This window comes from Filicampus tigris, chromosome 9, assembly GCF_054856515.1.
Source record: "Filicampus tigris isolate MCC_2025a chromosome 9, RoL_Ftig_1.0, whole genome shotgun sequence".
NCBI classification, from domain to species: Eukaryota; Metazoa; Chordata; class Actinopteri; order Syngnathiformes; family Syngnathidae; genus Filicampus; species Filicampus tigris.
In genome coordinates, this window is record NC_141225.1 from 24398088 (window position 1) to 24409175 (window position 11088).

Here is an 11088-nt window from a genome sequence, read left to right on the forward strand (position 1 = left end):
TATACAGGTAGATTTTCAGATTTAAAAATGAACAAATAAAATATTTTCATATTTGGTTTGAATCAAACATTTTTATTTACGTGTTTTTTTATTTTATTCTTTATTAAAGTAGGGCTAGTGTTTGAATTTTCTTTTAGAAATAATGAAATTATTTTATTTCATTAAAGCATTTCTTCAGAGGGGAGTAAAGCATTGCGACAGAAGTGAAGCTGGACTTTCTTTGATTTGCTCGGAGCAGACGAGACAAGACGAGACGTTGGTGCCCCCGGCAGGGAAGAAAAAGCGGCGCGGACCGCACCGGCGTGGGGGCGTTGTGGCTTCAAGCGACAGGAAGCCAAAGTCAACATGCAGCCCGAAGGTCCACCTTCACAATGAAAGCAATGAAAGCAAAATTTTTCCTTTAATATGGATTTATCTTGTAAAATATTTATTTAACTGTAATTAATTCAAATGTTTTTTTCATCAAGTATTTCGTACTGCTATAAGTTAGTACTTTTAAAATTAACTTGGCGATTTCTCCCCAATATTTCATTTAAAAGATTTTGCATAGATTCAACATTATTATATTGCTGTATTTTTTCATCTGTTTGTATATCTTTTAAGTCATTTGGGGATTTTGAGGGCATTTTTTTGTCCACTAATATTTATATATTTTTTATTGATTGCATTGTAGTGAAGGCCCGCATTCCAAAAGCGCTGTAGTTGTAGCTCTTATTTTGTTAACAGCAAAAATGTGTATGGGAAGTGTGTCCCCTCTGGAATTCCTCTGCCTTGACTTAAGCCATTCAGCTTCTTGACAGTTGACTCACTTTTCTTGCTTGTTATTCTCCCACCCTGGTGGACTTTTGGACCAAATCTTTGACCTCTGGGTGCCATAAAAGCCCCCCCCCCCTTTTTTCTTTTTTTTCTTGTTTGCTGAGCGTGAGTTTGACGGTGACGGGGCACTTGTTGGGCTGTGCGTTGGCTGCAGTTGTTGTTGTTGTTTATTTTGTTGTGGGGTGGGGTTCGGGGGGGGGGGGGGCGCTTTTGGAAAGCAAGCAAGCAAGTGAGTGAGGAGGGGCCCAGTGAGGAGGCGCAGGCGGTCCCATGCAGGCAGGTGATGGATGGAAGCCCCCCGCAAGGTGAGCAGACACTCACTTTATTTCAGCACAGTTGCCATTCAAGTTTATGCTGTCGTCGTCGTCCAAAAAAAAAAAAAAAATGGGGCATGAATGACATTCATAATGCCCTGATAAGTAAGTAGAGGCGTACACAAAAGTAATAAATGGAATGCTGTGTAACTGATTCATTACTAAACAAAACAACTAAACATTTCTTAAATACTTTTTTCACTGTGGTTTATTTTTGTGCTTTCAAAATATTGGGGATTTGTTTTGTCTTTTTGGAAATAATTGCTTATTGTGTGTCTAATTTTGTTTTATGACTTATGACTAAGTTGAATTAATATTCTTAAATTTGGATTCATATTTTTCAGTTTCTTCAACAATATGGTATTTTTGTTTTAGAGTATTTTTATATATATTTTTGTATTTTGTCCAGCTTAATAGTCTTTTTTTGGCTTAATATTTTTCAATTTTTTTCCATCAAATATTTTATTTGTTTTTGTTTTTATTCCTGTGATATTTTAGGATTTTTTTTCTTAATTTGTATTTTTTGTTAATATTTTCGCATTTTATATATTTTTTTATTTTGTGTAATGTGGTATTTTAATAGTTAAAAGAAAATCATTGTTTTTTTTTGTGATATTTTTGTATTCTAAGAAATATTTTATTTTCTAACTTAATATTTTTGTATTTTGCAGACAATACATTTTTTATTTGTATTTTGGGGTAATAGTTTTATTTTTTTTATCTTAACATTTTAGTGTTTTTGGTCGTTTTTTTTTCCATCTCATTTTTTTGTATTTTTGTCATTTTGTATTTTGGTATTTTTGCCTATTATTTCTAATGTTCATTTTCATCTAAAATGTTTGTCTAGCTAACTAACTCCAATCCTAGCCAAAATGGGGTACAACAATTGAATACATTACAACAGAATAATCTTTATTGATGTCGCTCTTTCACAACAAGCACTGTGATGCCCTGGCATGTGGGCAAGGCGAGCCATAGAGCTGCTGGAGGCCACGAACGCAAACATGCAGATTGACTCCAGCTCCTGATGTCACTCATGAGGCCCCACCCCTTAAAGGCGCACATCAACACGCGATTCGTACAGTACGGATAGGATTATACATTTTACTGTTGAGAGGTTGAAATTCGGAGGATTTGGACAACTTGAAATGAAACAAGGGCTCTAATCGATGAATTGATTATTGATGAATTTGATCATCGTTGACGATATATCAGTAATTGTCTTAGGTTTTTATACAATACGGTGCTGCCTATTTAAAAAGCATGACAAAAAATTGAGTTTTTGCGGGGTCTGGAAGGGAAGAACTGCATTTGATTTGGAGCAAACGTCTGAATGTCCGATTTCCAAAAAGCAGACGAGCGAGCAACGAGTGTACACAGTGCACAAGAGTCAGAAAAAAAAATTAAGAAAGCAAGAGCATAGACAGCTGTGATTGGTCAATGGGTGGAGCCTGGAAAAAAAACAAGAAAGCCTCGCAGGCCCTACAGACATCTTCAAGTTTTTTAGGGTGTTGTTGTGGTTTTTTTAATCGTGCACAGCTCGTCTGGATTAGTTGTTGACTCCAAATTTAGGACCGCATGCGAGTCAGCACCCAAAAGAAAAAACTGTGGCAAAAGTTGTGCCATTTAATAATTGGAGTTTTTGCATGTGCATTCTTACATATTATGAGAAATGAGAAGGTCTTTATAAGTTAGCAAAAAGTCATTTTTCCTTTGTCATTAAAAAAAGGTTTTTAGTCAGATTTTTTGGTCTGCTTTGTTCATTTTTTCAGTTTTTCCAAGTTTTGTCAGATTTGTATTTTTGAAATTAAAAAAAAATCATTGTCTTATTTTAGTGCTCTTGTTAGTTTTGTATTGTCTTCTGATTTTTGACAGTTTTTCTATTTCGTTACATTTTGTCGAATATTTGCCAAATTTACGCTTGTTGATAAGATTGTTTTGTGTCCGTTTTTTTCGCCTCGGTTTCTTCACTTAGTGCCGCTTTTAACATATTGTCAAATTCGTTTTCATCCTGTTTTTGTCTAGGATTTTTGCCAATTTTTTTGATCCCATTGTCATAGATCTCTATCAGTTGTTTTTATTGTCTATTTTTTGCCAGCTTTTTTTTCAGTCACACAGGAGGTTTTGATGTGACTTGGTAGCTGGCAGGCCGACCGAGTTGGCCATTTGTGGCAAGTCATCAGGCTTGGGCAGGTTACGGTTGAAAGGCAAACAGGAAGTGGTGACGGGTGTGAAAGAGTGCTGAAGACGCTTGACAGGAACTCGAGCTGCAAGGCGAGGCTGAGGCCGATCTTTGCAGGAATGTCGTCCATCTGCTACATAAAAGCAGCCACAGCAAGTACGCTGAGCTGCTGCTTCCTCGCATGGGCGCTGACTTTTAATGGAGTGGTCACCACCCAATGGCAGGGCAAATATGGTCACCATTTGCCGGAGCACATATCGTACAAATGGTGGACTGGTCGCCAGGCAGTGTCAGAGCACCCGCCTGTCAGTTTATTGGCACCAAGGTTATTAGTAAATGAAAACAACTTTTAAAGAGAAAATCTAATAGCCTGATTAAAAAATAATTCTTTATTTTTATTGTTTTTTAATTTAATCACATGAGCTTTCGGGGTTGATTTCAAACGTATTTATTTCGGTATTGCTGTACATTCTGTAACAGGTGTGAGCTGAGGAGCTAGCCAGCCATGGAGTTTGGTGCCCGTTGGATAGCCGAAGGAGCAAAGACTTCTTCATTTCCACAATACTTTGTGTTTCTTATCTTGCACTCGACAAGACTCCATATATTAAAAAAAAAAATAAAAAATTAAAACAAAAACAAAGCTTTTCAAAAAACAAAAACTAATAAAAACTAGCCAATTTGCTGTAAAAACTAATCAAAACTGAATTGGAAAAAAAAAAATCAAAACAATCATCCTCAAATTAAAACAGCGGCGCGGAAATGAGGACAATCGTTCTCGGAAAAAGATAGCGTGACGTAAGGACTTCATGCACTTACCATGAAAGGCCACCAGGCGGCGGTCTAGTTAAACCTGACTCATCCTCAGCTACTGTCAACTGGCGAGGGGGGAAAAGTTTTTTGTAGTCAGCTGCCTTGTTATCGTTACACCACAGGCAGATAGATAGATAGATAGATAGATAGATAGATAGATAGATAGATAGATAGATAGATAGATGGATAATCATTCCTTCATCTTTTCTCCATGTGTCTCTTCAGGTGGGGGCCACAAATGAAGACCATGTCGTCCTTCTCTTCCCTCTCGTCTGACAGCTGCTCATTGAGAGGGGTACGCACGCACACGCACGCGCGCACACACAAACTTGTATGTTCAACAGTATACAGTCCCTTTTGTCCCTCATTGATTGTGTCCACTGGTGTAAGTTTACTGTAAAGTGATTAATAACGTCATCACGGCCTCTTTCATTTCCTTCGATTGTTCCCCCCCCCCCCCCCCCCCCCTCAATCCAGAGTTAGCATACGAGTCTTAAACAATGAGCAAAAGCTAAGTGCCGTTGTACAATAGCAGCATTTGTACTCGTAAACCACCTCATGAGCAGCCTCTTGTTCCCATTTCATTTCGCGGTCATTACCATGGGAAGGAAAGGAAAATCTTATTGAAAAATGTGTCGCAGGCTCAAAGTTTCACACAAAAACTCATTGAATTGGATGGCGGATGTTTGAACGCTCTTTACTGTCTTAAATGTTGTGAAAGTTGTAAAAGTGAAGTCATTACGATTGCGAGCGTTGTTAGCGAAGGTCTGTTAGCATTTCAATGGCACTGCAGGATTTGATAACAATTCAAGAAAGCAGAAAAAATGTGCACATTTTCAGGAGCGTTGTTCGCCGTGATGCTACATGCTAGTTACGTTAGCATCTGCTCCTAAGGATGTCATTCGCATTTCATTGTTTGCTCATATTGTTTTCGGAGACAATTGCATTTCCTCTTCTATGGTTATCATCACCGCTTGCTGTCTGAGGCACATGAACGAAAAAGTCAAAGAAAACACTATATACTTAAAATATTCAAACAAACAAAAAAGAAGGAAATATTACAATAAAAAATGTGAAGATCTTAGCTGAAGAAGACATGAAAATGCAAAAATATTAGTAAATTTTGCATATTTGATTTAATTTCAAAATGTCAGACAAAAAATATGAAGATAAAAATAGATAGTTAAAAAAATACTTCAATATTTGATATCATGATATAAGGCTGAGTGCACCTGTGGCCTTCATCCTTGTGAACGCTCGCTGAGCTGAAGTCTTCCGATATTCCCAAACTGGCCGTTTGTGGCTTGTCAAATGTCATGTCACTGAGGTTAACCTGGTTAAGGCATGAAGGTATTTCCTGAACGGCCTTGTTTGCGCCGGGCTCTCCGCGTCTCCCGGAGCTCCTAATTTTAGCCTGTTTTTCCCCCCGCGCCGCCGTCATTTCCTGTTTGTCCGACGGGGACCAGCTGAGTGGTCGCGCACAATGCTGGAGGGTTCCTGTTGTTCGGCCAGCGTCTGGCAAGGAGGCCGCATCTCATCTGCTCCAAGACGGCTGATGTAGAAGGTGAAGAAGAAGAAGAAGAAGAAGCGGCAAAGTGTAGCGTGGCTGCATCAGATGTGACTGCAGCTGAATTGCAAATCCAGCGTCAGTTGCGAGGCGGCGATGATGGGCTGCTGTCTGTTCCTTTACTATCGGGTGAGTCACAAATTTCAAATGAGCACGGCAATTTGGACTCGTCACCAGTGTTGCCATCGATGCCTCGATGGAGAAACTTTGTGACTTTACCGGTGACTTGATTTCCAAAGTCACTGAGTTAGCTCACCGATGACTTGATTTGAACTGATTCGCTGCCAGCCCGGCTCAAATGGATCTTTGACGCCCACAGCCGACAATGGCACTGACTGAGTTTTAAAAGCAACTGGAGATTAATTGACGACTAATCGATTATCAAATTAATCGATAATTATTTTTGATAATCAAGTCATCGTTTAGAGACGTTGTAATACTTGAAAGTGTCCAAATCCTCCGAATTTCCGCTGATGATGTTGATTGTTTTTTCCCAAGAGAACATTTGCAACCATTTTTGCTCGCGCCTGTGTTTACTTTGGAAAACGATAAAGGACGTTTTTGCCGATTTTCTGACGGCTCTTACGGACGTGTGCATTTTCTGCCCTGCCAATTTGAAGTAATGTTCTGCTTTTGAATAAGGAGATGGAAGTTAAAACACTCAAAACATATCATTATTTTTTTACGATTGGCAACGGATAGCGACTGTGCAAGTCGGTGCGTGAGTCCTTTGTGAGTTTTCGGTAATTCCGCTAACTAGAGTCAGTGGACTGATTCGATCAAATCAAATGTGAATCTGAAGTGTCTCCAGTGAGCCCCCTAACTTGAGTTAGGGAGCTGATTCAGCTCAGTCTGCGTTATTTCAGCAACCAGTGAGTCCGCTTACTTGCGTCAGCGAACGAAATTCAAGCGATTGATCTGAGTGCCGCGTTTCTGTGACTTGGCTGACTCAAATCGGTCAACCGATTCATCGTCGCGCTCGCAGCAAAATCAGACTCGGCCAGCATTTTGCACTTGGGCAAAAAAACGGAGCCCTTCCTTTGAACTTGACTGACAAAGAACACGGCAATGCAAAAGTATGACACGCATCTCCTTCTTTTACCTTGTTAATTGTCTTCCGAGGCAGTGAGTCAAAGGTAATCTTTGTCATCTTACATAATGTCCAAAACAACAAAGTTGCGCACGCATGCACGCACGCTCGGCAAACTTCCTGCCATTGTTTATTATCCACAACATCCCTCCTCTGTCTTCTCCTCGTGTCCTTTCCTCGCATCCTCTCCTCTTGTCCTCCCGCACGTTGCCGTGTGTTTGTTTCGTTGTGTTTTGCCGCCATGGCAACCTGCAGGAAAACGTGTCACACACATCCCGGCAGATAAAGCCGTTTCCAGGGTAACGGCGTTTCTTTTACGGCTTGAGTGTTGCGGTTCAACTTAGCGCTACTAGTACTACTGCTAGTCGTATGGACAAAAGAACAAAATGTGTGGAAATGGAATTTTTTCCTTCACGTATATTTTTTTACCTTTTTTTTTTTTTTTTTTTTTTTTTTTTTTTTTTAACCTCATCAATCTTGTCCAAGCTAAAATATGAATCCACGAGTATTTTATGCTTGTACTTCTTTTTGGTGCTAATGACTTTACAAAAGTGTTGCGATGCTGCAGTGATGGGCAAACAGGAAAAGGTGTGATGATAACCATAGAACAGGAAATGGCACTCATTGGCGCCACATTGGGAAAGGCTGTGTTTGAAGGATGATGATGTTGTAATTAGTGCCCGTCCGCTCTGGATTTTTTGAAGCCGATGTCGATTCCAATATTTGACAGAATAACATGCCGATTAATTGCCTGATTAATTAAATAACGAATCATTCATAAATATTTTTTTGTTCTCCTAACGCTTACAACAATAACAGGCAGAACATTTGGCTTTTTTTTTGTTTTTACAATACTTTGTGCTTGAATGTTTGTTTGAGAATATTTTTGAGGGGTGGGGGGTTGGGGGGGGTTGACGTTTGAATATTATTTTTGTCTTACGATGAAACGATTTCTGCCGATTTTAATAGTGGCCGATTAAATCAATTGTCTATTTGTGACATGACGTTTTTGTTTTTTGTACATTGCAGAAGAAGAGGAAGCAGGCCAGCAGGGATGCCGACTCGCTCAGCCTCTGCACTCTGGACATCAATGTAAGTTTGAACGTCGGTTCTTTGTCCTCTGCTAGCATCATGCTAACAAACTATAGAAAACGCCGTAGACGGGCTAGCCAAACTAGCATCAATGTCACGATAAATATAAGCACTGATACAATGGATATTTGAACACAAACGATGCAGCAAATACTTGTTGCTGTTGTGACTTCTTAGAACGAAATCATTTAAAAATATTTTTAAATTTGTACTCAATTGACATAAAATCACTGTTGGACTAAATGAATACAAATGTATGAGTCCAATTAAAACGGGGTCATTGTAGGGGCTAAAACTACGTAGTAAAACTCCAAATATTTCCAGTCCGAAATGCTGACAGGCTCCGATTAAGGGAGAGCAAGCCAGGCTGCGGATTTGGATGCTCGCTGAGCTGAAGTCTCGGCAGACCAGCCGACGCCAAAATCGGTTTGACTTTGGTCTGTCCGGTCTTGCTCATGTGACCTTCATGACACGCTCAAACAATATCAACAATGCAGGCAGTCTTTTCTTTTGTCTGGGACTTTAATTTTAGTTTGAGGTCGACACCCTGAAGGGGGGGCCAGGGACGGGGGCACGGGGGACGGGTGGTGTGTGTGACGGTGGGTGGGGATGCTTTGTCGCTGGTCTCAGGCTTGGCCCCCCGCCCCCGAGTCCCCAAATGTGGCGTGGCATGCACGCGTGTGTATTTTTGTATTTTTAGTCTGGCTGCCAGTTCCTTCCCGGGCGTTTCCCACTTTGCTGAAACCAGCACAGGATGCGTGCGCCCCCCGCCACCGCCTGCAACCGCCCTACCCCCCCCCACACACACGTGAAAGGAGGTTGATGCATTCATACAGACGTTCCTTTTCAAAATGTATTTCATATTTTTTTGGGGCAAATTGGGTGTATTATGTGTAAATTACACACGAGTAAAATAACAAACGTTTGATCTTTTTATTGTATTCAATAATAGGTGAATTCATTCTGATACGAATAGTCAAATTCAACAATATCCTGACTTGTTACCTTCCTTCCATCCATCCGGGCATTTTCTTCCTTTTATTTCTTTCTTTTTTTTTTTGTTTTTTTTCTCAACTTTCATCTCCAACTGGCCTGGCCCGTCCGTCCGTGCGAGCTTGACGTCATCTTCTGAATTATCGACGTATTTTTAATGAACATGTTGCCGGGCGGTGTCACATGCTCCGTGAGCAATTATTGGTTGGCACGCCAGCGATTGTGGGCCACTTTTTCATGCAGCTCGTCCGCTGGCTCACACAAGGCCTGAGAAATAAATGAACTGCCTTCATTTTACGGACCGGGGTGCCTTGACTCACCTGAGTTGGAGCCGTTGGTTCAAGACAAGCAAATACTGTGGAACTGAAAAGTTATGCCACCGAATCAACGGCGTCTGTCCTGTTCCCGGCGGGACTGCGATCGAGTTAGGCAACCAGTTCAACTGAATCCGTTGTTGTGTTTGGGGTGAATCCACCAACTTGACTCAATTCAAATGAATCACTCCGAATCGACGTGGGTGTTTTGGATGAATTTGCTAACTTGAGTCAATGAATTATTTGGGAGTCGACTATTTTGTGTTTTCGGTAATTCTGCTAACTAGAGTCCGTGGAGTGATCCAGTCAAATCATTTGAATGAATCCGCAATGTTTCTAGTGAGTCCATTAATGTGAGTTAGTGAAGTGATTCAAGGGAATCATCTCAGTCCGAAGTATTCAACCAACCGGTGAGTCGACTAAGTTGAGGCAGCGAACGAATATTCAAGCAAATCATCTGAGTGCGCTGTTTCCCGTGACCCCGCTAACTAAAGTCAGTGAGCTGTTTCTACGGAATCATCTGCATCTGCGGTGGCTTTCCAGTGAATCTCCTGAGTCAGTGGTGATAAGATTTGGGCGATGATGCTGTTTTTGTTAATTTGAGCCATATTTAGTCCGTGTCGTGGCGTGTCTTGGACGTCCGGTGGTCCGCTTGCAGACAATAAGGGCTGAATCAGAGCGGCGGCCATTCTGAGCTGAAGGCTGCATGACACGCAGGAAGGTCACCATCTCGGAGACGAGTCACTGCCCCAGCTAGAAACCATGGAGACGCCTCCATATGGGACACAGTGGCCACGCTTGTCTTCATCTTGTCACACACGCACACACAACAACCAAGTTATTGACAAATATAATAAAAGCAGAAGTGTTTATACTATTTTGCTCGATATTATTATTTATTTAGACAGGAAAAAACATATTTTCTCATAATATGAGGACTTTTTTTGTAGGGAGTTGATACCTTTTTATTATTATAAATGTAATGTAATGACAAATTGTAAATAAATGAATAATCTTTTTTTCAATCGAATGTCATTTTATAAACGGAAAAAAATCGCCAAAATGCAATGTTGTTTTTGAAAATGACGACTATTGAAAAAATTGGATTTTATAAATATAAGAAAATGAGTTTTTTCCACTTTATCTTGAAATTGTTGTATTTAAAAAATATTTTCAGCATGAAAAAGCTGACTATCTTTAAAAAGTCTATTCTCATGATATATTTTTTTTTCTTAAAAGAATTGACTGTTGTAATATTGTTTTTTAAAAAAAAAAGAAAAAGAAACCTGTTCAATAAATAAACCTGTTAAATAATAAATAATATTTTTGTTTCTAAATCAAAGTAAAGTTTTTTTTTCTTTTTATATTGTGAAATTTCTATATAAAAAAGTAAGACTTTTCCTCTAAGAATGCTACTTTATTCTCATAAGATATTTTGGGGGGAAAAACTTTTTCGTAGTAGGCCTACCTCTGACTTTTTTTTCTTTAAACGTGAAACTTCTTGTCCAAAGGACAAAACAACTTTATTCTCATATGATTTTTTTTAATGCAACATTGTTTTTGTAATATTACTTTTCTGTTGAACAAAGAATTGGATTTTATTCTTTGTAATTTTACAACTTTTTCAAAATAACAAAAAAAAACCACATTTATTGTATTATTTATTGATTTTTTACATTTAGAAAAATGTACAAACTATTAATAGTATAATTATGAATGATTTTGACTATCTTATCTTGATTGAAAAAAAGAAATTTACTCTCATTTATTTCCCATGTATTCTTGTTGATGGAAAGTGGGACGCTTTTCCTCCAAATTCTAAGAGAAAATAAGGAAAAGGTGGGAAGGAAGGAAGCAAGGGAAGCAGTGAAAGAGTGACGAGGTGGTGAGTCACAGAGAGAAAGAAAAGC

The 11088-nt window shown here is 39.4% G+C and overlaps 1 protein-coding gene across 3 annotated transcripts in view; it reads left to right on the forward strand.

The window, feature by feature from the left end:
- The first annotated feature begins 794 nt into the window (after positions 1–794).
- The window catches only part of arhgef3 (Rho guanine nucleotide exchange factor (GEF) 3), a 17923-nt gene continuing 7629 nt past the window's right edge, over positions 795–11088 (forward strand). The window contains exons 1-4 of one of the 3 annotated variants that reach the window (XM_086041346.1): positions 1042–1121; positions 4348–4417; positions 5589–5818; positions 7809–7871. In XM_086041346.1, coding sequence (XP_085897472.1) covers positions 5786–5818; positions 7809–7871 — 96 coding nt within the window. In that variant the 5' untranslated portion in view covers positions 1042–1121; positions 4348–4417; positions 5589–5785. Of the gene's footprint in view, positions 1122–4260; positions 4418–5588; positions 5819–7808; positions 7872–11088 lie in introns of those variants that run through there. The other 2 variants (XM_086041345.1, XM_086041347.1) reach the window with 2 other exon arrangements.